The sequence below is a fragment of the Nycticebus coucang genome, chromosome 2 (assembly GCF_027406575.1).
Source record: "Nycticebus coucang isolate mNycCou1 chromosome 2, mNycCou1.pri, whole genome shotgun sequence".
NCBI classification, from domain to species: Eukaryota; Metazoa; Chordata; class Mammalia; order Primates; family Lorisidae; genus Nycticebus; species Nycticebus coucang.
The window spans coordinates 32,546,134-32,573,312 of NC_069781.1; the positions used below are offsets into that span (position 1 = coordinate 32,546,134).

The 27,179-nt window shown below is 39.7% G+C and overlaps 1 protein-coding gene across 3 annotated transcripts in view; it reads right to left on the reverse strand.

Moving 5' to 3' along the window:
- SLC44A1 (solute carrier family 44 member 1) overlaps positions 1 to 27,179 on the reverse strand; it is a 198,290-nt gene that overhangs the window by 51,561 nt on the left and 119,550 nt on the right. For all 3 annotated transcript variants that reach the window (XM_053567035.1, XM_053567025.1, XM_053567019.1), the window contains exons 8-13: positions 24,629 to 24,768; positions 23,033 to 23,219; positions 21,609 to 21,774; positions 20,278 to 20,434; positions 19,522 to 19,605; positions 12,664 to 12,801 (exon numbers count right to left, since the gene is read on the reverse strand). In XM_053567035.1, the coding sequence (XP_053423010.1) occupies positions 12,664 to 12,801; positions 19,522 to 19,605; positions 20,278 to 20,434; positions 21,609 to 21,774; positions 23,033 to 23,219; positions 24,629 to 24,768 (872 nt within the window). The remainder of the gene's footprint in view (positions 1 to 12,663; positions 12,802 to 19,521; positions 19,606 to 20,277; positions 20,435 to 21,608; positions 21,775 to 23,032; positions 23,220 to 24,628; positions 24,769 to 27,179) is intronic.

Sequence of the window (27,179 nt, forward strand, 5' to 3'; positions counted from 1 at the left end):
CTAGGAATGCAATTCTTGGGCTCTAAGCCCAGAGAGTCTGATTGATTGGATTCAAGATGAGGCCCAGAAATATGCATTTAAAAAATACATCAGACACAGACAAATTCCATAGCCTGTATCTCAAGAGTATTGAAGAATAACAACAATCTCTGTGCTGGGATACATACACCATTGGAAGTATATTTAACAGGATCACCTGAAACTTCTATTTATATTTCTCATACATTTAAAATTTCTTTTTTGGTATGCTTTATAATGCATATATTAGTAAGTTATACATAATCGTTAATAAATACATGTAAGTATTCTGGGGAACTGTGCTCAAACTTTTTTTTCTAATAGGATGTGTGATTTTAAATGTTGAGATACTCCTAGAGGATAAACTATTGGGAATTCAGGAGAAGAGTTTCACATACAGGGTAGGATGTGAGAAGCAGGAAGGAACAAATGCCAGCTTTGGAGGAAGAAACATGCAAATTTGAATTACAGAATTAGTTTAGTACATCTGAGTTCATTTAACCATTCTGTGCCTTTTTCCCCATCTTTAAAAGAGATAAAATACTACATACATCCCACGATTGTTAAAATAAGCATTCTGAAAGCATTTAATGGAATGCCTGGCAATATTCCTCCCTCTTCTTTCTTTCTTTTTTTTTTGCCATCATAAGTCCTGCATTTATGATGTCCTTTCCCTACAGAAACTGCATTTTAAAAGATTCTGTTTGCCAATAAAATAGCTTTTATAAGTAACAATTCATATTCTTATTTTTTAAATCCAAGTCAAATAAATTGTCAACTAGAAGATATAATTAGTGTGAGAAAAGGTATTACCAAATAGAAGTAAAATAACTTCCACACAGAAGCAAAGGAACTTGAGATTTGGGGTTTTTTTAGGATAGCTTTATTGAGGCAAACATCAATATTCTTTTAGACATAAAACTATTTAAAACGTTTGTAAACCTCTATTCTTATCATTAGGACCCTACAGGTTAATGATCATAGGTCACAAGCCATTAACAAGAGGAGCAAAGGTCCCTTCAAAATTTAATTTACTATTCCATAAACACTGTTGGGACTCCATAGAAATGGAACTTATGACATTGTCTCTTTTTTTTTCTTCAAAAAGAAAGGTTTCAAAATCTCTGAATTTAGGGTTTTCAGGTAATGTGAATTCACATGCAATTGTGAGAAATAACACAGAGCGATTCCAGATACCCTTTAGCCAGTTCCCTTCAGTGGTAGCACCTTCTAAAGCTACTGTACAGTATCACAACCAGGACGCTGGTATAGTCAAGACAGAGAACACACCCACCAGCGCTGCAGTCATCCACTTAGCCCTTTCACGGCTATTCCCACTTCCACTCAACTCCATTTCCAACAGGGCAACCACAAATCCATTTTCCATTCCCATAATGTTGTCACTTCTATAATGTTATACAATGGAATCATGTAGTATTAACTCTCTGGAATTGGATTCCCTCAAGATTTATTTGAATTGCTGTACGCATCAGTAGTTTGTTCTTGACATTATCTTTTATAATGCTTATTATAACCTATTTAGTTGAACTTCCTGATCAAAACTATCTCTGCACACTACTAGCCATTTAATTGTAATGAAAAAAGTTCTTTTCAGAGGATTTACTATATTTTATGACCAGAACTATATTCTTCAAACAGAAAAACTATAGAGTGATTATTTTAATACGTCAGAAATACAGATGATTTTCCCCCTTTTTTCTCCTTTATGAATTTCTCAATTAGAAAAGATGTACTTATCTTTTATGGCTTCTAAAGTCATTTTAATAATATAAGTATTACATTATTAAAAGTATATCTTTCTGGAAAGCATTTGGTAATGTACATCAAAATTTTTTTGAGACAAAGCCTCAAGCTGTCACCCAGGGTAGAGTGCGATGGCATCACAGCTCACAGCAACCTCCAACTTCTGGGCTCAAGTGATTCTCTTGCCTCCACCTCCCAAGTAGCTGGGCCTACAGGCGTCTGCCACAACGCCCAGGTATTTTTTTGGTTGCAGCCATCATTGATGTTTGGCAGGCCCGGACTGGATTCGAACCTGCCAGCTCAGGTGTATATGGCTGGCACCTTAGCCACTTGAGCCACAGGCACTGAGCCGTACATCAAGAATCTTAATTCTAACTCTTAAGATTCTGCTCTATGAAGTAAGCATTGATGTGGGCAAGAATGTGTATACATTCTTTAGATTATAAAAAGTTGAGGATAGTATAACCATAAAAGCAAAATAAAACTAAGATCAAATAAAAGACACAATAATCATAACATAACTATATTTAGAAAAAAAATAGCCGGGTGTTGTGGCAGGTGCCTGTAGTCCCAGCTACTTGGGACGCTAAGGCAAGAGAATTGCCTAAACCCAGGAGTTGGAGGTTGCTGTGAGCTGTGATGCCACAGCACTCTACTGAGGGTGATAAAGTGAAACTCTGTCTCTAAAAAAAAAAAAAAAAAACAAGAAAAGCTTTAGTAAGGTAAGAAATGCTCAACCTCCATAAGAGCTGTGCTGCGACATGCAATCGGTGCCCGCTGGACCTCTGGAAGAGCTGCGCTGCGACCTGCACCTGCCCGGACCCCGGTAAGAGCTGTGCGGTGATCCATGACCCATACCTGCCGGGCCTCCACACGCCCTGAACTCCAGGAGCGGTGCAACCCCACGTCCTCCCTCCTGTACCCCTGCCTCCATACCGGCCCACTCGTCTAGCCAGGGACTCTGGTAGCCATGTGCCCTCTGGAGTCTTCCCTGCCTCTGTGCGGAGCCCTTCTCCTGGCCAGAGACTGCTGGAGCCCTGGGCTCTCTATGCCAAAGTCACTGGGTGCCAGGCACTCCCAGAACCGTGTGCGCCACTCCCGCCATGTTGCTGGATCCGGTGTGTCACACTTCGGAGCTGCTTCCACAACCAGAACTCCCTGGCTGGCGCAGCCCCAGAGGAGCTACACAGGGTCACTCCCTACAAAGATCCAGCAACAACAGAGTGATCCCGCTGGGGTCTAATCTTGGAGAGACACCTCTCCAACTCTGAGGACGGCCAGAGGCAATGGTGAAAAACAATCATGAGGTGAAATCAACAGAAATACTCTGGCAATATGAATAATCAGAGTAGATCAACTCCCACAAGGAACAATGGGGCAGACACAGCACAAGAAGATGTCAGAAATCGAATTCAGAATCTGGATAGCAAATAAGATCAAATTATAATTCCAAGCAGTAACCCAAAAGATGTCTCAAGAATTCAACAAATTCAAAGACCAAATGACCAAAGATTTTGACACATTGAGACAAGAAGTTGCAGCACTCAAAGATCTGAGAAACACAGTACAATCTCTCAGTAACAGAATGGAGCAAGCAGAAGAAAGGATTTCTGACACTGAAGACAAAGCTTTTGAACACTACCAAACTCTCAGAGAGGAAGAGAAATGGAGGACAAAAACAAATCACTCTCTCACAGAGCTCTGGGATAATTCTAAGAAAATCAATATTCATCTCATAGGGATTCCCAAAAGCGATGAAGTGGGTTCCCAAGGCACAGAGATTATGAAAGAGAACTTTCTCCATAAGATTATGAAAGAGAACTTTCCAGACATGCCATGAGATTCTAAAATTCAGATAGCAGACAGTTTCAGAACTCCAGCAGGACTCAACTCAAATAAGACATCCCCAAGACACATCATAATCCATTTCACTAAAGTTAATATGAAGGAGAAAATTCTGAAAGCAGCCAGACGAAAGAAAACCATCACCTACAAGAGCAAGAATATTAGAATAACCGTAGATTTCTCTGCTGAAACCTTTCAGGCTAGAAGAGGATGGTCATTGACTTTTAATCTCCTAAAACAAAATAACTTTCAACCCAGGACCCTGTACCCAGCTAAACTGAGTTTCATTTATGATGGAGAAATTAAATACTTTAATGACATTCAAATGTTGAAGAAATTTGCCATAACTAAACCAGCTCTCCAGGATATTCACAGACCTATCCTCCATAAAGATCAGCATAATCCCCCACCACAAAAGTAAACCCACCCAGAAAATTTTGATCAAATTCCAACTTCCATAGCCCCAAAAGGATTAAAAATGTCCACTGGACTCTCAAAAGGCTTATCAATATTCTCAATTAATGTGAATGGTTTAAATTGTCCTCTAAAGAGGCACAGGTTGGCTGACTGGATACAAAAAGTCAAGCCAGATATCTGCTGCATACAAAAAGCTCACAATACATTAAAAGACAAATATAGGTGGTGCCTGTGGCTCAGTGAGTAGGGCGCCAGCCCCATATGCTAAGGGTGGCGGGTTCAAACCCAGCCCTGGCCAAACTGCAACCAAAAAATAGCCGGGCGTTGTGGCGGGCGCCTGTAGTCCCAGCTGCTCAGGAGGCTGAGGCAAGAGAATCGCGTAAGCCCAGGAGTTGGAGGTTGCTGTGAGCCGTGTGACGCCACGGCACTCTACCCGAGGGCGGTACAGTGAGACTCTGTCTCTACAAAAAAAAAAAAAAAGACAAATATAGACTCAAGGTGAAGGGATGGTCATCTATACTCCAGGCAAATGGAAAGCAAAAGAAAAAAGAAGCAGGCATTGCAATCCTATTCGCAGATGCAATAGGCTTTAAACAAACCAAAATAAGGAAGGATAAGGATGGACACTTCATATTTGTTAAAGGTCATACTCAATATGAGATTTCAATTATTAATATTTATGCACCCAACCAAAATGCACCTCAATTTATAAGAGAAACTAACAGACGTGAGCAACTTGATTTCCTCTAGTTCCATAGTAATTGGAGATACTAACACCTCTTTAGCAGTGCTGGACAGATCCTCCAAAAGGAAACTAAGCAAAGAAATTTTAGATTTAAATTTAACCATTCAACATCTGGACTTAACAGACATCTACAGACCATTTCATCCCAACAAAACTGAATATGCATTCTTCTCATCAGCCCACGGAACATCTCCAAAATTGACCATATCCTAGGCCATAAATCTAACCTGAGCAAATTTAAAAAAATAGAAATTATTCCTTGCATCTTCTCAGACCATCATGTAATAAAAGTTGAACTCAATAACAACTGGAATCTGCATACCATACAAAAACATGTAAGTTAAACAACTTTATGCTGAAGGATAGATGGGTTATAGACGAGATTAAGAAGGAAATCACCAAATTTTTGGAATAAAACAACAAAGAAGATACGAACTATCAGAACCTCTGGGATACTGCAAAGGCAGTCCTAACAGGGAAATTTATAACACAGCAAGCCTTCCTCAAGAAAACGGAAAGAGAGGAAGTTAATAACTTAATGGGACATCTCAAGCAACTGGAGAAGAAAGAACATTGCAACCCCAAACCCAGCAGAAGACAAGAAATAACCAAAATCAGAGCAGAATTAAATGAAATTAAAAACAAAAGAATTATACAACAGATGAATAAATCCAAAAGTTGGTTTTTTAAAAAGATCAATAAGGGGCGGCACCTGTGGCTCAGTCGGTAAGGCGCCGGCCCCATATACTGACGGTGGCGGGTTCAAACCCAGCCCCGGCTGAACTGCAACCAAAAAATAGCTGGGCACTGTGGCGGGCGCCTGTAGTCCCAGGTAATCGGGAGGCTGAGGCAAGAGAATCACTTAAGCCCAGGAGTTGGAGGTTGCTGTGAGCTGTGTGAGGCCATGGCACTCTACCGAGGGCCATAAAGTGAGACTCTGTCTCTACAAAAAAAAAAAAAATAAAATAAAATAAAAAGATCAATAAAATAGATAAACCTTTGGCCAACCTAACCAGGAAAAAAAGAGTAAAATCTCTAATATCATCAATCAGAAATGGTAAAGATAAAATAACAACAGACCCCTCAGAAATTCAAAATATCCTTAACGAATATTACAAGAAACTTTATTCTCAGAAATATGAAAATCTGAAAGAAATCGACCAATACGTGGAAGTACGCCACCTACCAAGACTTAGCCAGAGCAAAGTGGAAAGTTCTGAAATAGCATCAACTATACAAAATCTCCCTAAAAAGCAAAGCCCAGGACCAGACAGCTTTACGTCAGAATTCTACCAAACCTTTAAAGAACTAGTACCTATATTACTAAATCTCTTCCAAAATATAGAAAAAGAAGGAATATTACCCAACACATTCTATGAAGCAAACATCACCTTGATCCCTAAACCAGGGAAAGACTCAACAAGAAAAGAAAATTATAGACCAATATCACTAATGAATATTGATGCAAAAATACTCAGTAAGATTCTAACAAACAGAATCCAACAACACATCAAAAAAATTATACACCATGACCAAGTGGGATTTATCCCTGGGTCTCAAGGCTGGTTCAATATACATAAATCTATAAATGTAATTCAGCACATAAACAAACTAAAAATACAGACCATATAATTCTCTCAATTGATGCAGAAAAAGCTTTTGATAATATCCAGCATCCCTTCATGATCAGAACACTTAAGAAAATTGGTATAGAAGGGACATTTCTTAAACTAATAGAGGCCATCTACAACAAACCCACAGCCAATATCATATTGAATGGAGTTAAACTGAAATCATTTCCACTTAGATCAGGAACCGGGCAAGGTTGCCCATTGTCTCCATTGCTCTTTAACATTGTAATGGAAGTTTTAGTCATTGCAATCAGGGAAGAACCGGCGATCAAGGGTATCCACATAGGGTCAGAAGAGATCACACTTTCACTCTTCACAGATGACATGATCGTATATCTGGAAAACACTAGGGATTCTACTACAAAACTTTTATAAGTGATCAAAGAATACAGCAATGTCTCAGGCTACAAAATCATCACCCATAAATCTGTAGCCTTTATATATATCAATAATAGCCAAACTGAAAAAACAGTCAAGGACTCTATTCCTTTCACAGTAGTGCCAAAGAAGATGAAATATTTGGGAGTTTATCTTACAAAGGATGTGAAAGATCTCTATAAAGAGAACTATGAAACTTTAAGAAAAGCAATAGCTGAAGATGTTAACAAATGGAAAAACATACCATGCTCATGGCTGGGAAGAATCAACATTGTGAAAATGTCTATACTACCCAAAGCAATATATAATTTTAATGCAATTCCTATTAAAGCTCCATTGTCATATTTTGAAGATCTTGAGAAAATAATACTTCGTTTTATATGGAATCAGAAAAAAACCTCGAATAGCCAAAACATTATTCAGAAATAAAAACAAAGCTGGAGGAATCACGCTACCAGACCTGAGACTATACTATAAATTAATAGGGATCAAAACAGGATGGTACTGGCACAAAAACAGAGAAGTAGATGTCTGGAACAGAATAGAGAACCAAGAGATGAATCCAGCTACTTACCGTTATTTGATCTTTGACAAGCCAATTAAAAACATTCAGTGAGGAAAAGATTCCCTATTTAACAAACGGTGCTGGGTGAACTGGCTAGCAATCTGTAAAAGACTGAAACTGGACCTACACTTTTCACCATTAACTAAGATAGACTCTCACTGGCTAAAAAATTTAAACTTAAGACATGAAACTATAAAAATACTTGAAGAAAGTGCAGGGAAAATTCTTGAAGGAATTGGCCTGGGTGAATATTTTATTAGGAGGACTCCCCAGGAAATTGAAGCAGTATCAAAAATACACTACTAGGACCTGATCAAACTAAAAAGCTTCTGCACAGCCAAGAACATAGTAAGTAAAGCAAGCAGACAGCCCTCAGAATGGGAGAAAATATTTGCAGGTTATATCTCGATAAAGTTCTAATAACCAGAATCCACAGAGAACTCAAACGTATTAGCAAGAAAAGAACAAGTGGGTGGCGCCTGTGGCTCAAGGAGTAGGGCGCCGGTCCCATATGCCAGAGGTGGTGGGTTCAAACTCAGCCCCGGCCAAAAAAAAGAAAAGAACAAGTGATCTCATCTCAGGGTGGGCAAAGGACTTGAAGAGAAACTTCTCTAAAGAAGACAGATGCATGATCTACAAACACATGAAAAAAAGCTTATCATCCTTAATCATCAGAGAAATGTAAATCAAAACGACTTTGAGATATCACCTAACCCCAGTAAGAGTAGCCCACATAACAAAATCCCAAAACCAGAGATGTTGGCGTGGATGTGGAGAAAAGGGCACACTTCTACACTGCTGGTGGGAATGCACACTAATATGTTCCTTTTGGAAGGATGTTTCGAGAATACTTAGAGATCTAAAAATAGACCTGCCATTCAATCGTATAATTCCTTTACTAAGTATATATCCAGAAGACCATAAATCACAATATAACAAAGACATCTGTACCAGAATGTTTATTGCAGCCCAATTCATAATTGCTAAGTCCTGGAAGAAGCCCAAGTGCCCATCGACCCACGAATGGACTAGCAATTGTGGTACATGTATACCATGGAATATCATGCAGCCTTAAAGAAAGATGGAGACTTTACCTCTTTCTTGTTTACGTGGATGGAGCTGGAACATATTCTTCTTAGCAAAGCATCTCAAGAATGGAAGAAAAAGTATCCAATGTACTCAGCCCTACTATGAAGCTAATTTATAGCCTATAACCCAACTATAGCACAAGACTATGGGGAAAGGGCCAAGGGAGGGGAAGGGAGTGGGGAAGTCAGGGTGGAGGGAGGGTAATGGGTGGGGCCACACCTACGGTGCATCTTAGAATGGGTACAGGCAAAACCTACTAAATGCAGAATACAAATGTCTGCATACAATAACTAAGAAAATGCCATGAAGGCTACGTTGAACAGTTTGATGAGAATATTTCAGATTGTATATGAAACCAGCACATTGTACCCCTTGACTGCACTAATGTACACAGCTATGATCTAACAGTAAAAAAAAAAAAAAGATAACAAATGCTTATAATATGATACCAAGTGAAAAGAGGGATACAAAACTGCCTTTTCTACTAGGTAAATTCTATTTATTGAGTAGTAAATAATCCATAACAGCCCGTAGCACATTATTAGCGTGACTTCTATAAATATTGAATGAAGAAAAGAACATGATAGGGCGGCGCCTGTGGCTCAGTGAGCAGGGCGCCGGCCCCATATGCCAAGGTTGGCGGGTTCAAACCCAGCCCCGGTCAAACTGCAACAAAAAAATAGCCGGGCGTTGTGGCGGGCGCCTGTAGTCCCAGCTACCCGGGAGGCTGAGGCAGGAGAATCGCCTAAGCCCCGGAGTTGGAGGTTGCTGTGAGCTGTGTGAGGCCACAGCACTCTACCGAGGGCCATAAAGTGAGACTCTGTCTCTACAAAAAAAAAATGAAAAGAAAAGAACATGATAAACTAAAGAGAAAATTGACAGGTTACTAGTTTGCTGAAAAACTCAAAGCTAATTTAAAAACATTATATTTTATCATCTATATATTTTTCATTATAAAAGGAATTTGTACTCAATTTAGAGAATATTCTTTTATTATGGCAAAGTGGGGAGAGGAATTTTTTTTTTTTTTTTTTTTTTTGTGGTTTTTGGCCGGGGCTGGGTTTGAACCTGCCACCTCCGGCATATGGGACCAGCGCCCTACTCCTTGAGCCACAGGCGCTGCCCAAAGTGGGGAGAGGAGTTTGGAATCATCCACATTTTCAATATCCAAAGGCAGTCACTGTTCATTGTTACCATTTGAGGCATTAATTTTCAATCTATTTCTTATACACATTTTTGAATATTACAGATAGCACAGTAATTTTACTCAGCTTTTTCATTTATTATATCATATGCATTTCTTCATCATATTATACATTTTTAGTAGAAAACATAATTTGACAGGTGAATAACAGTTGACTATTATTCTCAACCATTTCTCTATTGTTACTCATTAGATTGTTTACAATGGGGTCACTATTTAAATTAGGCAGCCTTTTTCTGTATTCAGAACTATTTCCAGGAGTAGTTTACCATTACCAGAATTACTGAATCAAAAGGTTTTGAATTTTTTTTTTTTAAAAAGTCCAAGAGCAAATTTAATATCAGCTGAGGCAATTATAGCTCACAGTGATTAATAACCTAGACGTCAGACAGACCTGATTTTGAACTACAGCTCTGCCACAGTCTAGCTCTCTAAATTTGGCCAACTTAATTAGCTCTCCAAACTTTGGATTCCTATACTACAAAATGGAGATGACAGTAGCTTACCTTATAGGGGCGGATCAAATACAACACATCATTAAAGCACTTCACTTAGTTCTCAGCACACAGCTTGTGTCTTAAACAGTTTACTAACATCACCACCAACATCAAATATCGCCACTTAGTATAATAATCTACCTTATTCCTGTTTATGTCTTTATTTTTTCCCTTTTAAAAATTGACATGTAGGGTGGCGCCTGTGGCTCAGTCGGTAGGGCACCGGCCCCATATACTGAGGGTGGCGGGTTCATACCCAGCCCCGGCCAAACTGCAACCAAAAAAAAAATAGCTGGGTGTTGTGGCGGGCGCCTGTAGTCCCAGCTACTCGGGAGGCTGAGGCAAGAGAATCGCTTAAGCCCAGGAGTTGGAGGTTGCTGTGAGCTGTGTGAGGCCACGGCACTCTACCGAGGGCCATAAAGTGAGACTCTGTCTCTACAAAAAATAAATAAATAAATAAATAAAAATTGACATGTATATATGCTTTTATTGTAAGTTGCTTCCTACTACCTATGGGAATAAATTACAAATATATAAACCAAAATAAAAATACTCTGAAGCCTCAGTCATACAGTATCTAAACTTTTTTTTTTTTTTTTTGAGACAGAGCCTTAAACTGTTGCCCTGGGTACAGTGCTGTGGCATCACAGCTCACAGCAGCCTCCAACTCCTGGGCTTAAGTAACTCTCTTGCCTCAGCATCCCAAGTAGCTGAGACTACAGGCGCTAGCCACAATGTCCTGCTATTTTTTGGTTGTAGTTGTCATTGTTGTTTGGCAGGCCTTGGCGGGATTTGAACCCGCCAGCTCTGATATATGTGGCTGGAGCCTTCGCTGCTTGAGCTACAGGCGCTGAACCAGCATCTAAACTTAATAACAGAGTCAGATACTGTTTTTAGTCCTTAACATGGATTAACTCATTCTATCTCGACTACAAAAAAGTTTCCTTATGTGCAAAAAATCATGTAAATTTAATTACAAAATTTAAAAATAATTATCTATTATAGTTTTATTCTTGATTCTTTTCAGATGATAATTGCCTGAAAACTTATCCCCTTCAAACTGCACAGCACTACGTTTCTACGCACCAAATATTTATTCTTTGCAAAAACATTTTAAAAGCCTGTGGTTCAGGCAACCTAAGGGTTCACTAATAAGAGAATGTTTAAGAATAGAACTTGGTAGAATATTTACCTTTGTGATAATGAATAATCATCAAGATTTCAAAGCAAGATAGGAAATGTATATGTCATAATGTAAACTGAAAAGGGCAGGACAAAAGGGTATATATAATATGAAATTAGAAATTTCATATAGAAATTGAAGCCCGTGAAAAAACCACTGGAGGGGAATATATAGAAATAAGAGTTATAGTGGTAATATTACGAGTCTTTCTCTTTTCTCACCTTTCCAAGTTTTCTGAGTATTTTGTGGCTCAAAAAAAAAAAAAAAATTCTAATGAAATCTAATCAGGATACTGTTTATTATTTTGCAGATTTTAATAGCATAGACTAAACTGCCTCTTCTCAGACACTTCTAAGCAAAGTGTAAGTCTCATTCCCTAACAGCTCTATTTTAAAGGAGTTTATATATAATACTGTAACAACAACAGAAACTACTATTCACCCTGAACTTGCAGTGTGTCAAGCATTGTCCTAGATACCCTACATGTATTCGCCAATCTAATCCTCACAAGGAATTTGGCACTATTATAATTCCAATTTTACTGATGAGCTAAGTGGAGCACAGAGGTTTATTTAACCTGTCTCAAGTCGCACAGCTGTAAATAACAGAGGCGGGATGTAAATCCAGGCAGCTGGGTTCCAGATGCAGGACTCCTAACCATTATGCAAACTGTTTCTTAATTCTTTCTAGTTCAGAACATGTAAGGAGAAACACGACAAATTACTTAGCTACCCTACGCCTCAGTTTTCCCATCTGTAAAATGAGGATAGTAACAGACCTTACTTTACACATTCATTGTGAGGATTAAGTGCATACAAAATATGTAAAGTTCTTATAACAAAGTCTGACACATATTAAGGGCTTGCTACATATGTAATATATATACAGACATATGTGTGTGTGTGTGTATGTATACATATATAGTTTTTTTTTTGAGACAGAATCTCACTCTGAACCTTGGATAGAGTCCATAGTGTCATCAAAGCTCACAGCTCATAGGTTACAGAACTTCAAACTCTTGGGCTCAAGTAACCCTCTTTCCTTAGCCTCCCAAGTACCTGGGACTACAGGCACCCACCACAATGCCTGACTGATTTTTCTATTTTTAGTAGAAACAGGGTCTTGCTCTTGCTCAGGCTGGTCTCAAACTCCTAAGCCCAAGCAATGTGCCCATGTCAGCCTCTCAGCGTGCTAGGATTAGAGGAATGAGCCACTGCACCTGGCCCTATATATTATTTTAATAACGTAGCTAGGTATTTTAAAATTAAAAGACCATATATACATGCAAAAACTTACTGTGTGTCTCCTACAAAATACTTGGTCTTACCTTGCCTAGGAATAACATGAAATCCCCCACGGTGTTGATGGCAGCCACCCGCAAAGCATTCTCCACAAGAATGACAAAGGCATCCTTCGCTGAGGTGCAGAAGTTGGTGCTGTTGATAGCTGTGGCTGTGTATGCATTCTACACAGAAGCAAAAACAGTATTTTCATCAATAGCCAAAACTTACTTTGGTAAGATATTAATGAGGCATAGTTAAAACATTGCTCTTAAAACATTTCACAAACACATGACTAGATTCAGACTGAGCACAAAGACATATGAACCATTAAAAGAAAAGATTCCTGATATGGTAAAATGAACTTTCCAGTTGGCTTAGTTTTAGTCCTTTAAAAACACTGTTATTTATTAAAACGCACACAAAAACCTTTGTAACATCCACTAACTTATTCCCTGTCTTAGTAAATCAAACACAATTTAATCTTTCCTAGGTGTCTCAGGGTGGTGACTATGAACATCAGTGATGGATGTAACCATTTCAGCCATGCTCTGCATCTGCACACATAGCTCCCCTGGTGGTTTTCTTCTGTGCTGTCATTTGTCATAGGTTTTGTGTTACACAGCTGTATGATGCTCCACATTTTATACTCCCCCCCTCCTGGCAGCACCAAATCTCCTTTGAGAAAACAGCCCTTCCCCATTCCTCATCCCAGAGTCTGGTGGGGCTGACACTACATCCAGCTCTGGGGAGGGACTTTGATTGACCAAAGCCAATTAGCCAATTAGGGCTACAATAACTGGTTCAGGAATGACACCTGAACTAACCAGAGTCAACGAAAGTGAAAGAGATAGTCCCTGAGGCTTCTGGGGAAAAGACGTTTGGTTCTCTTCCACAGGTGTTCCCAAAATGTGTGAGGGCATGAATGGCCACAGTGGTTTTGTTAACAAAATGGGAAGAGCTGCTGGAGGTCACTGTGTAGAAAATGAGAGTGGGGCCCAAACCAGGGAAATCAGAGCAGAGAGAAACCAGGCACTTGAACTGGGTGACAGTATGTAGGTCCTTGGGAACTAACCAGGTTTCTGGACTTTACAGTTTCAAGAGCTAACAAATTGCTAAGAATCTCCACCTTCCCTACCCCAGCCTCTTCCTCCTCCTCCCCTTGTCTTTCTTTTTCTCTCTCTTGGTTAAGCCAGACCAAGCTGAGCTTCTGTCCCTTATGATACTGAGTCCTAGTTATTCCTGCTTCGCCCCCCTCATCCTCTGTGACCCATTAGCCACAGACTCTGATTTTTTTCCCCATTCTTTTTTTACATTAAATTCTAAAATAGCACTTAATATTTTCTGGAAAATGTGAATAAGTATTGTGACATCAAATATATCTGAAGGGCAAGTGTACATACAGACTTTGTGACTAAAACTTTTGGTCCTTAGGAATCTTTAGTTTAGTGTTCACTTAAATGGTTGGTGGGTCCAAAATGTTGAAATTGTTGGAAAACTGCTAGACATCAAGGGCTTACTTTTAACATCGATTAAAAATGCAGAACATTTCAGAGCTGAGGACAGAGTACTGTACTGAGCAGGTCACTCCCTGGGGTTTGTAGGAAATGATGGTCCTCTTTGAGGACAGGAGTCCTTTGGTGTCATTGCCAGTGCTTCTTGTCAGCTCAAAGATAGCAGGCACCTAAGAGTTAACTACCCAACTGCAGTGGTCCACATTTCCCCATATTCTACAAAAGCTTCTTTTGAAACATTCTGCCAACTGCCTCAATGAAGTAAAAATAAACCATACTTTTGATCTTCCGTAACAGTAACCCTGCTGTAAAGCAATGAAGAAGTGCCCCAGCCAGACCTTTTCTCAAAGAACACAGATTGGTCCTCAGTTCTCACTAGTTCCCTAAGTACTCACAAAACACCCATTTAACAATTTATTCTAGAGCTCAGGTGGTCAAACCTGTGGGCCATATCTCACCTGCCAATTACTTCTGTAAATAAAGTCTTTTTATTTTTTATCATTCCCTTGCTTTTCTTTAGCTTTATTGAGTGTATTATACACACACATTTGTGTATTTTCCTAAATACCACATTTAAAAATTTTAGTTGTATTTAACTTTACAAAAAGTTGTCATTCTACATTCAGTCTTTAAATTCTTTTTTACATTTAAATGTATTCATAGCTGTGTACATTAATGCATTTATGGGGTAAAATGTGCTGGTTTTATATACAATTTGAAATACTTTCATCAAACTGGTTAACATAGCCTTCACCGCACTTTCTTAATTATTTTGTGTTAAGACATTTATACTCTACCCTTAGTAGAGTTGACATGTCCCCTTGTAAAATGCACCTGTAAATAAAGTCTTACTGGAACACAGCCATGCCCATTTATTTATATGTCAGCTAGTCTATGACAATTAATGCCAAAATGGCAGGATTGAGCAGTTTTGATAGACTGTATGGTCCATCACTCCAAAAATACTTCCTCTCTGGTCCACTACAGTTAAAATTTGCTTCACACCTGTAATCCTAGCACTCTGGGAGACTGAGGTGGGTGGGTTGCCTGAGCTCAGGAGTTTGAGATCAGCCTGAGCAAGAGTGAGACCCTGTTTCTAAAAATAGCCGGGCATTGAGACAGGTGTCTGTAGTCTCGGCCAGTTAGTTGGGAGGCTGAGGCAAGAAGATCACTTGAGCCCAAGAGTTTGAGGTTACTGTTAGCTCTGATGATACCATGGCACTCCACCCAGGGCAACAGAGTGAGACATTGTCTCAAAAAAAAAAAAAAAATTAATTAATAAAATTTGCTAGTCTCTGTTCTAGATCAATATCAGCCTTATTTATAGTCTGTGGAGATACACTGTGTTATCCTATTTGAAATACAATACATTTGCTCATTTCAAGTTTTAATAATTTCCTTGACCATGTTTAATCTTTTAATATCTTCCACTATAATTTTTCAGTTTGATGATTTTTTTGTTGTTGTTGTTGCAGTTTTGGCCGGGGCTGGGTTCGAACCTACCACTCTTGGTATATGGGACTGGTGCCCTACCTCCCTGAGCCACAGATGCCGCCTATTGATGATTTTTTTTTCTCTCTTTTCTCTTTCTCTCTCTTTCTTAAGAGACAAGGTCACTCTTTTTCATCTTGGCTGGAGTACAGTGGCACAATCATAGTTCATTGTAGCCTCAACTTCTGGTCTTCAGCAACCCCCCTGCCTCAGCCTCCCAGAGTGCTAGGCTTACAGGTGTGAGCCACCATGCTTGGCCACAACTCACTCTTTAACTATAGTGTTCTACTTATCCTGGTTTCACTATGACCTTCCTTGAAACAGACAAAAGAGGATCCATGCACCTCTGTTCTCTCTCCTCTGTTCTCATCAGACCAACTGGCTCTAGAAGGCCCAGCACTTCCAAACTCAGCTATCAAAGCTTGTTTGTTTCCCTCTTTATTTTTCAGATGCTTCAGTCATCTGAGAATTATTCCTCCTGTGTCATCTCTTTCTTCTCACCCAACCCTGCCACATGCCATCTACGTTTAGAGCAGAAACCTATTTATTTGTAGATAAGGAAGAAAGTGGGAATAATTCCTTTTCCTCACACTTCAGTTCAATGGTAGGATGTACCCATAGAAATTTAGCCTTTCTGGAAATATTTCTTCAAATCTGTTCAATTCCTTTATAGTCAACCTAATTGAAAAAAAAAAAAAAAACAAAAACAGGTGGATATTTTGTAAGCTCTTTCACCCACTCCCAAGGCAGAAAATGACTGCACGCCCAGAAGTCAACGTGACCTCTTTAGGAAGAATAATGTGCCATATCACAGTAGTCCAATGAGGTTTCCTTCCTTTTCTGTACTTCCTAATCTGAAAGGACTCATGCTAGGGTTCTCAAGAAGTTCTGAGTCCTTTGTGGCTTTTCCTGATAACTGTTCTCTGAGCTTTCGGCAGACTTAGTTGAGATTTTTAGAGTCCACCCACTTTGTTCTCAGCCTTATCCTGAGCTAAACAGTCCACAAAGAAGCTTCACTGAGTAACATTTAGCCCACGCCCAACATCTGCGTGGGTAGGACACAGGCTTGAGAGCATTCAAACCCCAGAAGCAAGACAATGGATGACCAGCATCCAGGAATCTTTTTAAAGGGACATCTGTCCGTGTAAGCAATCCCTAGTACCACTTCTGTGTGACAGGATACAGCCAGAGAGTACAGGTCATGTGGGTGCAATTATGTCAGGGCAGAGAGTCACCACGCAAGCAGCCGCCAGTGTGGTCATCTGCCCCAGAGCACAGCTTTCACCTTTCACACCTTTCCTTTCTTTACTGAAGGACCTGGAAATTCTCTTACAGTTTAAAACATGTAGAAAATGACTCACAAAATCGGAAAGCTAGATAGCAATTGTAGGAAAGGAGGAATAGGGTAAGTGCAACTCTGTATGGATCCTTATAAACTAAATAATGGAAAGGGTGATTATAATTATTCCCTCATTTGGGATGAGGGACAGAGGGGGCACACTATGGTCTGAATGTCTGTGTCCCTCCCACTGAAATGATGGTATTAGGAGGTGGGGCCCTTGGCAGAGCCCTCACAAAGGGGATTTTTGTCCTTAGGAAAAGAGGCTGTTTCATGTCTTCCACTGTGTGAGGACACAGCAAGAAGGCTCCACCTGTGAACCAGGAAACAAGCCCTCACTAGACATCAAATATACTGGTGCCTTGATCCTGGCCTTCCAAGCCTCCACAGCTATGAGGAAGACATCTCTATTGTTAATAAGCCAATTCGTTTACGGTATTTTGTTACAGCAGCCTGAACAGACCATGACAGGGCACAAAGTCAATCCAGGCTGCAGGTTTCAGCCCATTTTGTTCTAAATTCTTAAGACTTTTTAAAGTCATATGAACTAAATTTATATTTCAGGTCTTAATTTAAATATATTTTCTTTAAGATTATTGCTTGTCTGAGTTTACAGCATGAAACATGAAAACGTGAGCTGTTTGCATATTCTGTCGTACAGAGGTGTGTTGACCTTGTTTCCAATGTGGTATTTCCTAAGAGCACGGGAGACATGAAACACCATGGGTGATCAGTCCCCACAGAGGAGTATATTCCCAGACAGAACTAATCACCAAGCATGAGTTCAGAATCACTCTCCCTAAACCTTTGCTCACGTGTTTATTGCTATGTTAATACTTCACTTGGAACCTCACACATCATGCCTGCAAAATGAAGATCCCAAATGGACAAAACCTGCACAAAAAAGACCAACATCTCAGGACTACTGACACCAATTTGCCAATGGATGTGTAGCTTGGGAAATGCTGAAAACCTTGGATTATTTCCCACCTGATTACGGACTATCTTGACATCACGTGTTTTGGTCTCTTCCTTCAGTATAACTGCAGATCTCCTTTTCAAGATTCTTAATTATAGCTTTATTATCACCCTGTTAGTCTTTTTAAAACCAAATAGTCACTGATGCCATTAGTAATGCATTCAGAAAACACTTGAAGGCCATTTATTGTATACCGGGCACCATGCCAGCTAGCTTCTGAGGGGACAAAGAAAAGTAAGCTCCCTACCTTCAAGGAGCTAGAAATCTAAAGGTGAAGATAAAGATATAAGATAAAATCTAAAGAAGACAAAACAAATGCAGTGTCCTTAGTGTTTTCACAGAGGTATGAACAGGTGTTAGAAGCTCAGCAGAGGGGATGGAAGGAAGAGGGGTGGCTTCTTGGAGGTGAAAGCTCAGGCAGAATGGCTGACTGAGCAGGAGTTAGTGGTGGGGGCGTTGAAGGGAAGTCATTGCAGGCATCTTTGGGAAACTACAAAAGCATAAGGCACCTGGGGGAATGTGGTGGGGATTGGAGCCAGAGAGCTGGGTTTTGCATATCTTCCCCTGAGGATAAGCTACTTGGTGCTGAAGACAATGTGTAAGGATTATGCTCTCTAATGTTTCCACTAACTTTCTGATAAGGATAACTTGGCCCAAACCAAGTTTCAATAACATCATTTTTCAAGTTGTTATTGTTGTTACTAATCATTTTAATAATGAGGTTCCACTTAATACAGAGAGTATTATGACCTACAAGAATGTATTTTGCTAGTCATATGTCATACATACTTTCTTGTATTAACTAGAGAACCCCAATAATGCAAAGTCCTGGTATGTTCAATACCATGGCTGTAGGCCTATCACCTTCAACTCTCCTGGAGTGAGTAGAAAGTGGAAAGTGACTCTTCAGTCTCTTAGAAGAGACTGAAGTGCTAGAGGGTCAATTGTGCCTTTGGCCCTTTACAAAAGGGCATCAATACACTAGAACTGATTTCCATTGAATGCAAAAGGAGCAAAGAAAAGAAAAGACGGGAAGAGTGTTCCACATGGACTTCCACTCAACCTCAGCAATAGCAGTTCTTTGCATAGTATTTCCCTAGGCCAACGTTTTAGCACTTGGGCCAAGACAAGTATTAGTACTGAGAGTAACACATACTAGTTCAAATGATAGTAGCCAATTGCAAAAAAAAAGAATTACATGTCACAACAGCTTTACACTAAAGCTTTCAGACAATGTTGAAGGAAATTAAAGAACCATAGCTAGAATAGACAGATTCTTAGGAAAAATTTAAAAAATGATGATACAAATTAAGGGATAAAAGATAAGTCTTTCTTGAAAGATAACCCTAATGATGTTTTTCCCACACATTCAGTTAAGATCAATATAATAGTGAACCTTGATAAGAAAATTATTAGTTAAGAAAATAAGACTATGATTGAAATAAACATACTTAAGGTACAGTATATAACACCGCAAGAACAATGTAACATCTCAGTTGAGTTCAATTATTTTATCTTGCAAGAAGAAACAATGAACCTATTTTTGAAACTGAACGTTACTTTATTTAAAAGAAAATTTTACCTGATTTAAGTAATTTAGGCACTTTTCAAGACACCAAAGGCAACAAATGCAAGATTTCAGCACACATCGTGCACAAGCATTTTCCTGGATGGGAGGGAAAACCGAAATAATTAAAAAACAAACAAAAAAAATCAAACCATCATATAAAAGACTTCAAAATAGACTTAGAAATATAAAAATTTAAAAATCACAGCCCATGCTTCAAAGCCTCCACATCACCTATTTCTTCCGTAAGACATAATGGCTGAGTTATTTTTAATCAGTTCAATTCAATATTTATTTAGCATCTATTATATGTAAGATATAATGAGGTATATAAGATTGGCAAGGTACTGATAACCTGGTAGAAGAAAAAAGTGCTAAACAGAAAGAAGGTTAGCATCAGAATAGGGTGTAGATACTAAGTGTTAGCAAAGTGGAGAACAGAGAGAAATGGTACTATCTGAGAGATGGGAAGGATCAGGAATGGTTTTAAAGACGAGGTGGTATTTGAGCTAAACTGTGCTGTAATTCATGTTATTTCCATAACTGAGGATAAGGGAAGGGGGAAGTGAGTCAATGGGGAAGAAGAACAGTACAGGATACTGCCAGGAAGCAATGATTAGATAGATTCTGTCAGAGCACATGGAGCGCATGAGTGGGAAACCAGGGAAAGGACTGGATTCCATCTTCACAACTTGATTTAACATTGTTGGGTGCTCTCCTAGCATGCAGAAGTGAGGTTTGGAATGTGCCAGAGAAGCATTTTCCCCTTACCTTTCCTTTGAGCTGACTGTGAATATACATAAGGATCATTCGTGGAATTTTGACTAACGTGATAATGAAAGATCCTTTTGCCACCGTACCAAGGTGGTAACGAATAAGGCGATTCACTGATGCCAAAATAGGTGTAAATGGCAAATTCCTTTTATCCCTGTTTAAAAAATGACCAAAAAGACAATTAAAAGAAAGCCTGCACCAAGATGAAAATACTGGTATAGTTTAAAGCCCAACATGGTGAAAAGCTTGGTTCATTATTTTTATTTTAGCTTTATGACAATATGGCAAAGTGGCATATAAATAGTAAAATACTATGGATGCCTCATTTCAAATGTTTTATTTCTCTATGGTAGTTTCATAGGGTTCGGATGCTCTAATATGTTAAATAAAATTACGCTTTGAAAGCTATTAGTGAATTTCCAATACTCAGAAAATGGAGTTTAAAAAGATGTTCAATCTTCTTTTTTCTTTTTTTTGAGACAGAGCCTCAAGCTGTAAGCTGTCACCCTGGGTAGAGTGCTGTGGCATCCTGGGCTTAAGCGATTCTCTTGCCTCAGCCTCCCAAGTAGCTGGGACTACAGGCGCCTGCCACAACGCCCGGCTATTTTATGGTTGTAGTTGTCATTGTTGTTTGGCACAATCTTTTTTTTTTTTTTTTAAGAGACAGAGTCTCACTTTATCACCCTCCATAGACTGCCATAGCGTCACAGATCACAGCAACCTCCAACTCTTGGGCTTACATGATTCTCTTGCCTCAGCCTCCCAAGCAGCCAGGACTACAGACATCCACCACAATGCCTGGCTATTTTTTTGTTGCAGTTTGGCCAGGGCTGGGCTTGAACTAGCCACCCTCGGTATATGGGGCCAGCGCCCTACCCACTGAGCCACAGGCGCCGCCCGATGTTCTATCTTTTTAACTGTCTAATCATTATAATAGAAAACTATGAGGTGTATAGCTTTAACACTCAGCTCTAAAGTTAGCAAAGGGGACACACCCTTGTTCCACACCAAACAAATTAAAAAGCCTTGCTGTCCTTTGATGGACTTTTATACAAAACAAAAGTATAAATGCCACAGCTACAAGACTTATTTCTGCTAAATACTATATTTTGAGTTATATCATGATACATTTTTGAGACAATTACAGAAAAGTATAAAGAGTAAAACCTCTCATTTTTCCACCTCCCATAATTATCAACCATCCATAACTTTCATCTTTGCTTCCAATTATTTTTTAAAAGGAATGAAACTCTGACGCCAGCCTCCGTAAATTCCATTGCCCTCCACCCTGCCAACACAGTCCCTTAGGTGAACATCTGAATCCTCACCTAGTAAAATAGTATGTTACCACAGCTCCTGCCACAGTCATCTGCTGACACGCCAGAATAAACTCGCTGATCCAAATCAGGCCCACCACATGGTACCACCACATGTACTGCAGGGGCCCAGAGATTCTGAACTCCACAAAGCCTTGGTCATTCTGAACAGCACTGCCTAGGAAAATATCAAGGAAGGAAGAGGCACCACATAAAGTACAAACCAAGAAATACCACTATTAAATATTAGTCTCATTTCCCACAACAGGTCCTGACTTCCAAACCACAAACTTTATGACCTTAGTGCTATTTCATTAAGGGATAAAAATAGTTACTACTTGAAAAGCTGTAAAACTAAACATTGTATAATTACACATTTTGATTTTCTCAAGGGCATCATATAAAGCTTCTGAAAGTTGTTCTAGTTGGAACAAAGTTCTTCTTTCATTATTATTTAGTGTAGGCAAAAGTATTCAAACACTCTGATTTTTTTAAACCTGTTTCTTATTCATTACTATAGATTTAAATGATTATAAAAGTATAGAAATTAATATTATATGCAACGGATGAGCAGTGCTGAATGGACAGAGATGTTACATACTAGGTTACTATCCTTTGCTACTCCTCACAATTAGTTCCATTTAGGTTTAATTATTTTTATTTTTTTTTTTTTTTGAGTCAGAGTCTCACTCTGTTGCCCTGAATGGAATGCCATGGTATCATAGCTCACAGCAACTTCAAACTCCTGGATTAAAGAGATTCTCTTGCCTCAGCCTCCTGAGTAGCCAGGAATACAGCCATGTGCTACCATGTCCAGTTAGTTTTCTATATTTTTAGTAGAGACGGGGTCTCACTCTTGCTCAAGCTGGTCTCAAATTCTTGAGCTCAAGCAATCCACCTGCCTCGGCCTCCCAGAGTGCTAGGGTTACAAATGTGAGCCAGTATGCCCAGCCTCAGAAAGGCTGAGAGTGTAACTATGAATGCTTATCAGCACTAGGAGCTTTAGCTAGGATACAGTCATTTCCAAAGTAGAAAATCCCAAGGAAGCAAAGTTGATCCTTACTTTGAATATGTTTATATATATATATATTCAAACACTTTTATGTTTTAAAATCTCCAGGGTGGCACTGCATTCATTAGTGGATCTTAGAATGACCCCAAATGTCTGAGTCAATACAAGGACTTATTTCAAATCTATACCCATCTCAAAACAAGAATGCGATTTCGCACATTACTTGGTCTGGACGCACATGGCTAGGAAGCTCTAAAACTCATGAACCATGGGGATTATTGAAGAGCCATTACCACTGCTGGCTCTGATGGCTACTGAGCCTTCATCAACAAATGTCTAAAGAATTCCTTCTCTTTGGTGTTTAAAACCATCTGAATGAAAATCATATTTATCACTAAGAGAAAGAAACAACATATCTTCTTACCGGCAGTGCCAAGAAAAAGAAGTGTCATGATCCAGTACACCCAAAACAAGACTAGAGCAAAGAAAGTCCAAAAGGGCTGGAAGACGAGCAGCGGCAAGTGAATGAAGACCTTGCCGGCCACATGGAACAAGGCGATGGTCAGAGCGACACGTTTGCGCATAATCAGCATTATCAGGAACAAGATCACCTGCATGGAGAGAATGGAAGGGAAGGTTCCAGGTACTGTCTAAATTTTTAACATAAACCCTTGATCCCAAAGCCTGGAAGTATCACTCTCTGAATCCCAATAATACTTTATCAGTCTGTTTCTTTCTTACAGTAACTATCGTTTTAAATTGTATGTTATGGTTGCCAAGTGTCCTTTAAAGCTAAACAGAAAAGGATTTCTCAGTGTATTGATAAATCCTAGAATAATTCTATCTTTCTCTTTGTCACTCATTATAAATCAAAACATGTCATTGAAAGTCATGAGAAGACTATTGGAACAGATACATGTTTACCATTATGAAACAGGCTGAGAGGACCACATACCATCACCATAAAAACATGGGAGGGATTTTTTTTTTTTTATATCTTGTCCTCCTTATTGGACCAATGGGTCCCAAACAGTGGGGTTTGTGCCAGAGACACCTTTTGCTTCCTTCCCATCCTCACCCCCACCTCCAGCGACTTGCACAGAAACACAATTAACATTTGTACAATAATAACACACAAATATCTTTTGGCACCAGTGGTTCTATGGCGACTTTATTTTTTGTTTCTGACACTCAATAAAAAGCTGAGGTAGCTCCTAGAAGTGGACTGATTTTTGTTTTCTTTCTTCAGAGAGAAGATGGTGAACCAGAGATATTACCATGAGCTACTTAACCACATGTCAACTGATACCATTACAATCCTAAGCAGTGACTCTCACCTATATTTTTGAAATAATACGTATTGTGAAAAGATAAGTTTGGATAAAAAAGGATGGGAAAATAATTTGTGAACAAGTGGAATGATGACATTTTTAAAGATATTTATCTATAGCAAAGAGAACTATTAAAAAGTAATTATCGTATGTTCTTACTAGCAAATGGTAAAGTGAAGTATTCCTCTCTCAAAAAGCAGACAGGGGAGAATAAAATGTGCCATCCAACAGCACTCCTGCATTAGGGGAGGCTTCAGGAGAGCTGTCAGTGTTTCACGTGCTGTGGCACAGAGATTTTATCTAATGGAGACGAGGATCAGAAAAGCAAAAGGTAGGCTCGGTGCCCATAGCACAGTGGTTACGGTGCCAGCCACATGCACAGAGGTTGGCGGGTTTGAACCCGGCCCGGGCCAGCTAACCATGACAACTGCAATAAAAAATAGCGTTGTGGCAGGTGCCTGTAGTCCCAGCTACTTGGGAGGCTGAGGCAAGAGAATCACTTAAGCCCAGGAGTTGGAGGTTGCTGTGAGCTGTGACACCACGGTACTCTACTGAGGTCAACATAATGAGACTCTGTCTCCATTAAAAAAAAAAAAAAAAGGCAAAAGGTGGAGGTAAGTTCTGCTCCATTCATGATCTCCTGCAGAGAACAACACAAAACTGAATGATACACACAAGCTGGCACTCACCGTGAACACCGTGGCGGAGATGGCATAGATGAGGAGTGCCCGCAGATTGTCTTCGGCTATCTGAAGCTGTTCAGGGATAACCGTTTCTTTGGGAGACCTTCTTTGCTTTGCATAAAGCCACCAAAGTACACCTGTGCCACCTGGAGACAAGACAAAACAGAACAAAACAAAACAATTGTTCTTGTGATAAAAAGCACCAGAGAATGTGGGATATCAATCCTCAACTTCCTGGACACTTCCTCCATAGCATCATGGGACCAATGCAGTGACGATCCCCCTAGCTGGAAGGCTATAACTTTTTGCCAGTGTAAGTGCAGAGCCATTACTGTTTCATCATCTTCCATACTAGGCACATACAAGTCCTTCAGTGTATCAAATGAACTTCCTTCAAGCGTATTTATTATTGGCTATGAAGCCAAGAGAGAGCCAGTAAAAACAGACACTATGGAGAGGAACTGGTCAAAAGGAAAGACAGCCTCGGTGTTTCAGCTGCGGAGGGCAGAAGAGGCAAGTAAGGGCCACAGAAAACATCAGCTACGCTTGATGAGGGCAAAGGTCTTCTCTTGTACTCATCACAGTCATCCCTGGACCCAGCGCAGGCACAGTCATGCAGTTGACTAAATATTTGTACAATGAATAAATGAAGATCAAAAGAGTTGGAAGGGCATTATTTTTTTATCTCTTCCGATACAGAGAACCAGACTCAAGAGGGAGGCAAACCTACCTTTATGTAAGAGAGCTGAATTACATACCTTCACTCGACCCATTCAGCAAACATTCCACCGTCCACAGCACCTATTATTCTAGCTGGGGAAGGAGCAGTAAGCAAAACTCTCACTGCTCAGGGAACTTAGATAGTAACGGGGAAAAAGACACAAGGAAAAACACAACATATTAAGGCTAAGGAAAGACATAATCTCTCAGGAAGAGGGATAAAGAGGAATTTTACACAAGACGGGCAAACAAGGTGTCACAGATGCGATGACATCTGAGCAAGAGAATAGAAACAGAGAGAGCAATCCATGCTGCCATCTAAGGAAAAGTCCTAAGATGCTGAGGTGACACCATGTCTAGAACGAAGGAAAGGAGAACACTGCAGCCACAGCGGTAAGTAAGGGGGAAGCGGAGGAGACGCGGGCAGAGGGGTGGCTGGGGACCAGATCATACCATAAGCCTTGCAGGCCTCAGCATGAAAATGGATGACTCAGAACAGAGTCTGGTGTGTGTGAGTGTGTGTGAGTAAGTAAACAGGATAAATGTCTGGAGAATAAAAAACTGGACCAAGGTCTAAGCACATCAAATTCTTCCTCAAATAAAGAGGGAATAAGGTCAAAGGGAAATTCCATATCCGAATTCCTGGCAAATACTAAGTATGAATTTTCCTTCTGTTGAAAATGAGTGAACAAGTCAAAACAACCAGGAATCTATGAGAAACATTTCACAACAAGGGAAATGCTTCCTCTTTGAAATTTTGCAGGTATAAGAATATTGTCTGGGAAAATGCTCAATATCTTGAAAAATGGAAGAAAGTATGTTATCAAAGAACATGAATAAAAATTTCTGAGGGAGGGCGGCGCCTGTGGCTCAGTCGGTAAGGCGCCGGCCCCATATACCGAGGGTGGCGGGTTCAAACCCGGCCCTGGCTGAACTGCAAACCAAAAAATAGCTGGGTGTTGTGGCGGGCACCTGTAGTCCCAGCTACTCGGGAGGCTGAGGCAAGATAATCCCTTAAGCCCAGGAGTTGGAGGTTGCTGTGAGCTGTGTGAGGCCACGGCACTCTACCCAGGGCCATAAAGTGAGACTCTGTCTCTACAAAAAAAAAAAAAAAAAAAATTTCTGAGGGAAACACAAAAGTTCAAGGAAAACAGAAATAATGATGATATCAAGGAGCACACTGTTCACAATGGCAACATTATTTATCATTAAACATTTAAATCTGTGCTAGAGTCCATGTTAATTCCCTTATAGATGTTACAGATGTGACCTAATTTAATCATTACAATACTATTACTACCTAGAATTTAATTTTTTTTTGTCTAATTCTGTATCCAATTAAATTTACCCATGCTATTTTTGGGGACTCAGTTCAACTCTGAACATTTTTATTTCTGTATTTAATTACTGTTTCTGTTCTAATGTGCTTTGTTTTCTTTTTGATGTAGGGTTTTGCTTTGTCCTCTGCACTAGAGTGTAGTGGCATCACCACAGCTCACTGCAACCTCAAACTCCTGGGCTTAAGCCATCCTCCTGCATCAGCCTCTCAAGTACCTGAGACTACCGGTACATGTCACAATCCCCTGCTAATTTTTCTATTTTTTGCGGAGAGGGGGTTTTCACTCTTGCTCAGGCTGGTCTTGAACTCCTGGCCTCAAACGATCCTCCCACTTAAGCCCCCCAGAGTGTTAGGATTATAAGAGTGAGACTGTGCCTGGTCTCTAACTGACATTTTATTCTTCTGCTATCATCTTCCAAATTATCATTTTATTTCTTTTTCTGTCACCTTCCTTTAAATTCAGGAAGAGCTCTTCAAACTTATTTCCATATCACTGAT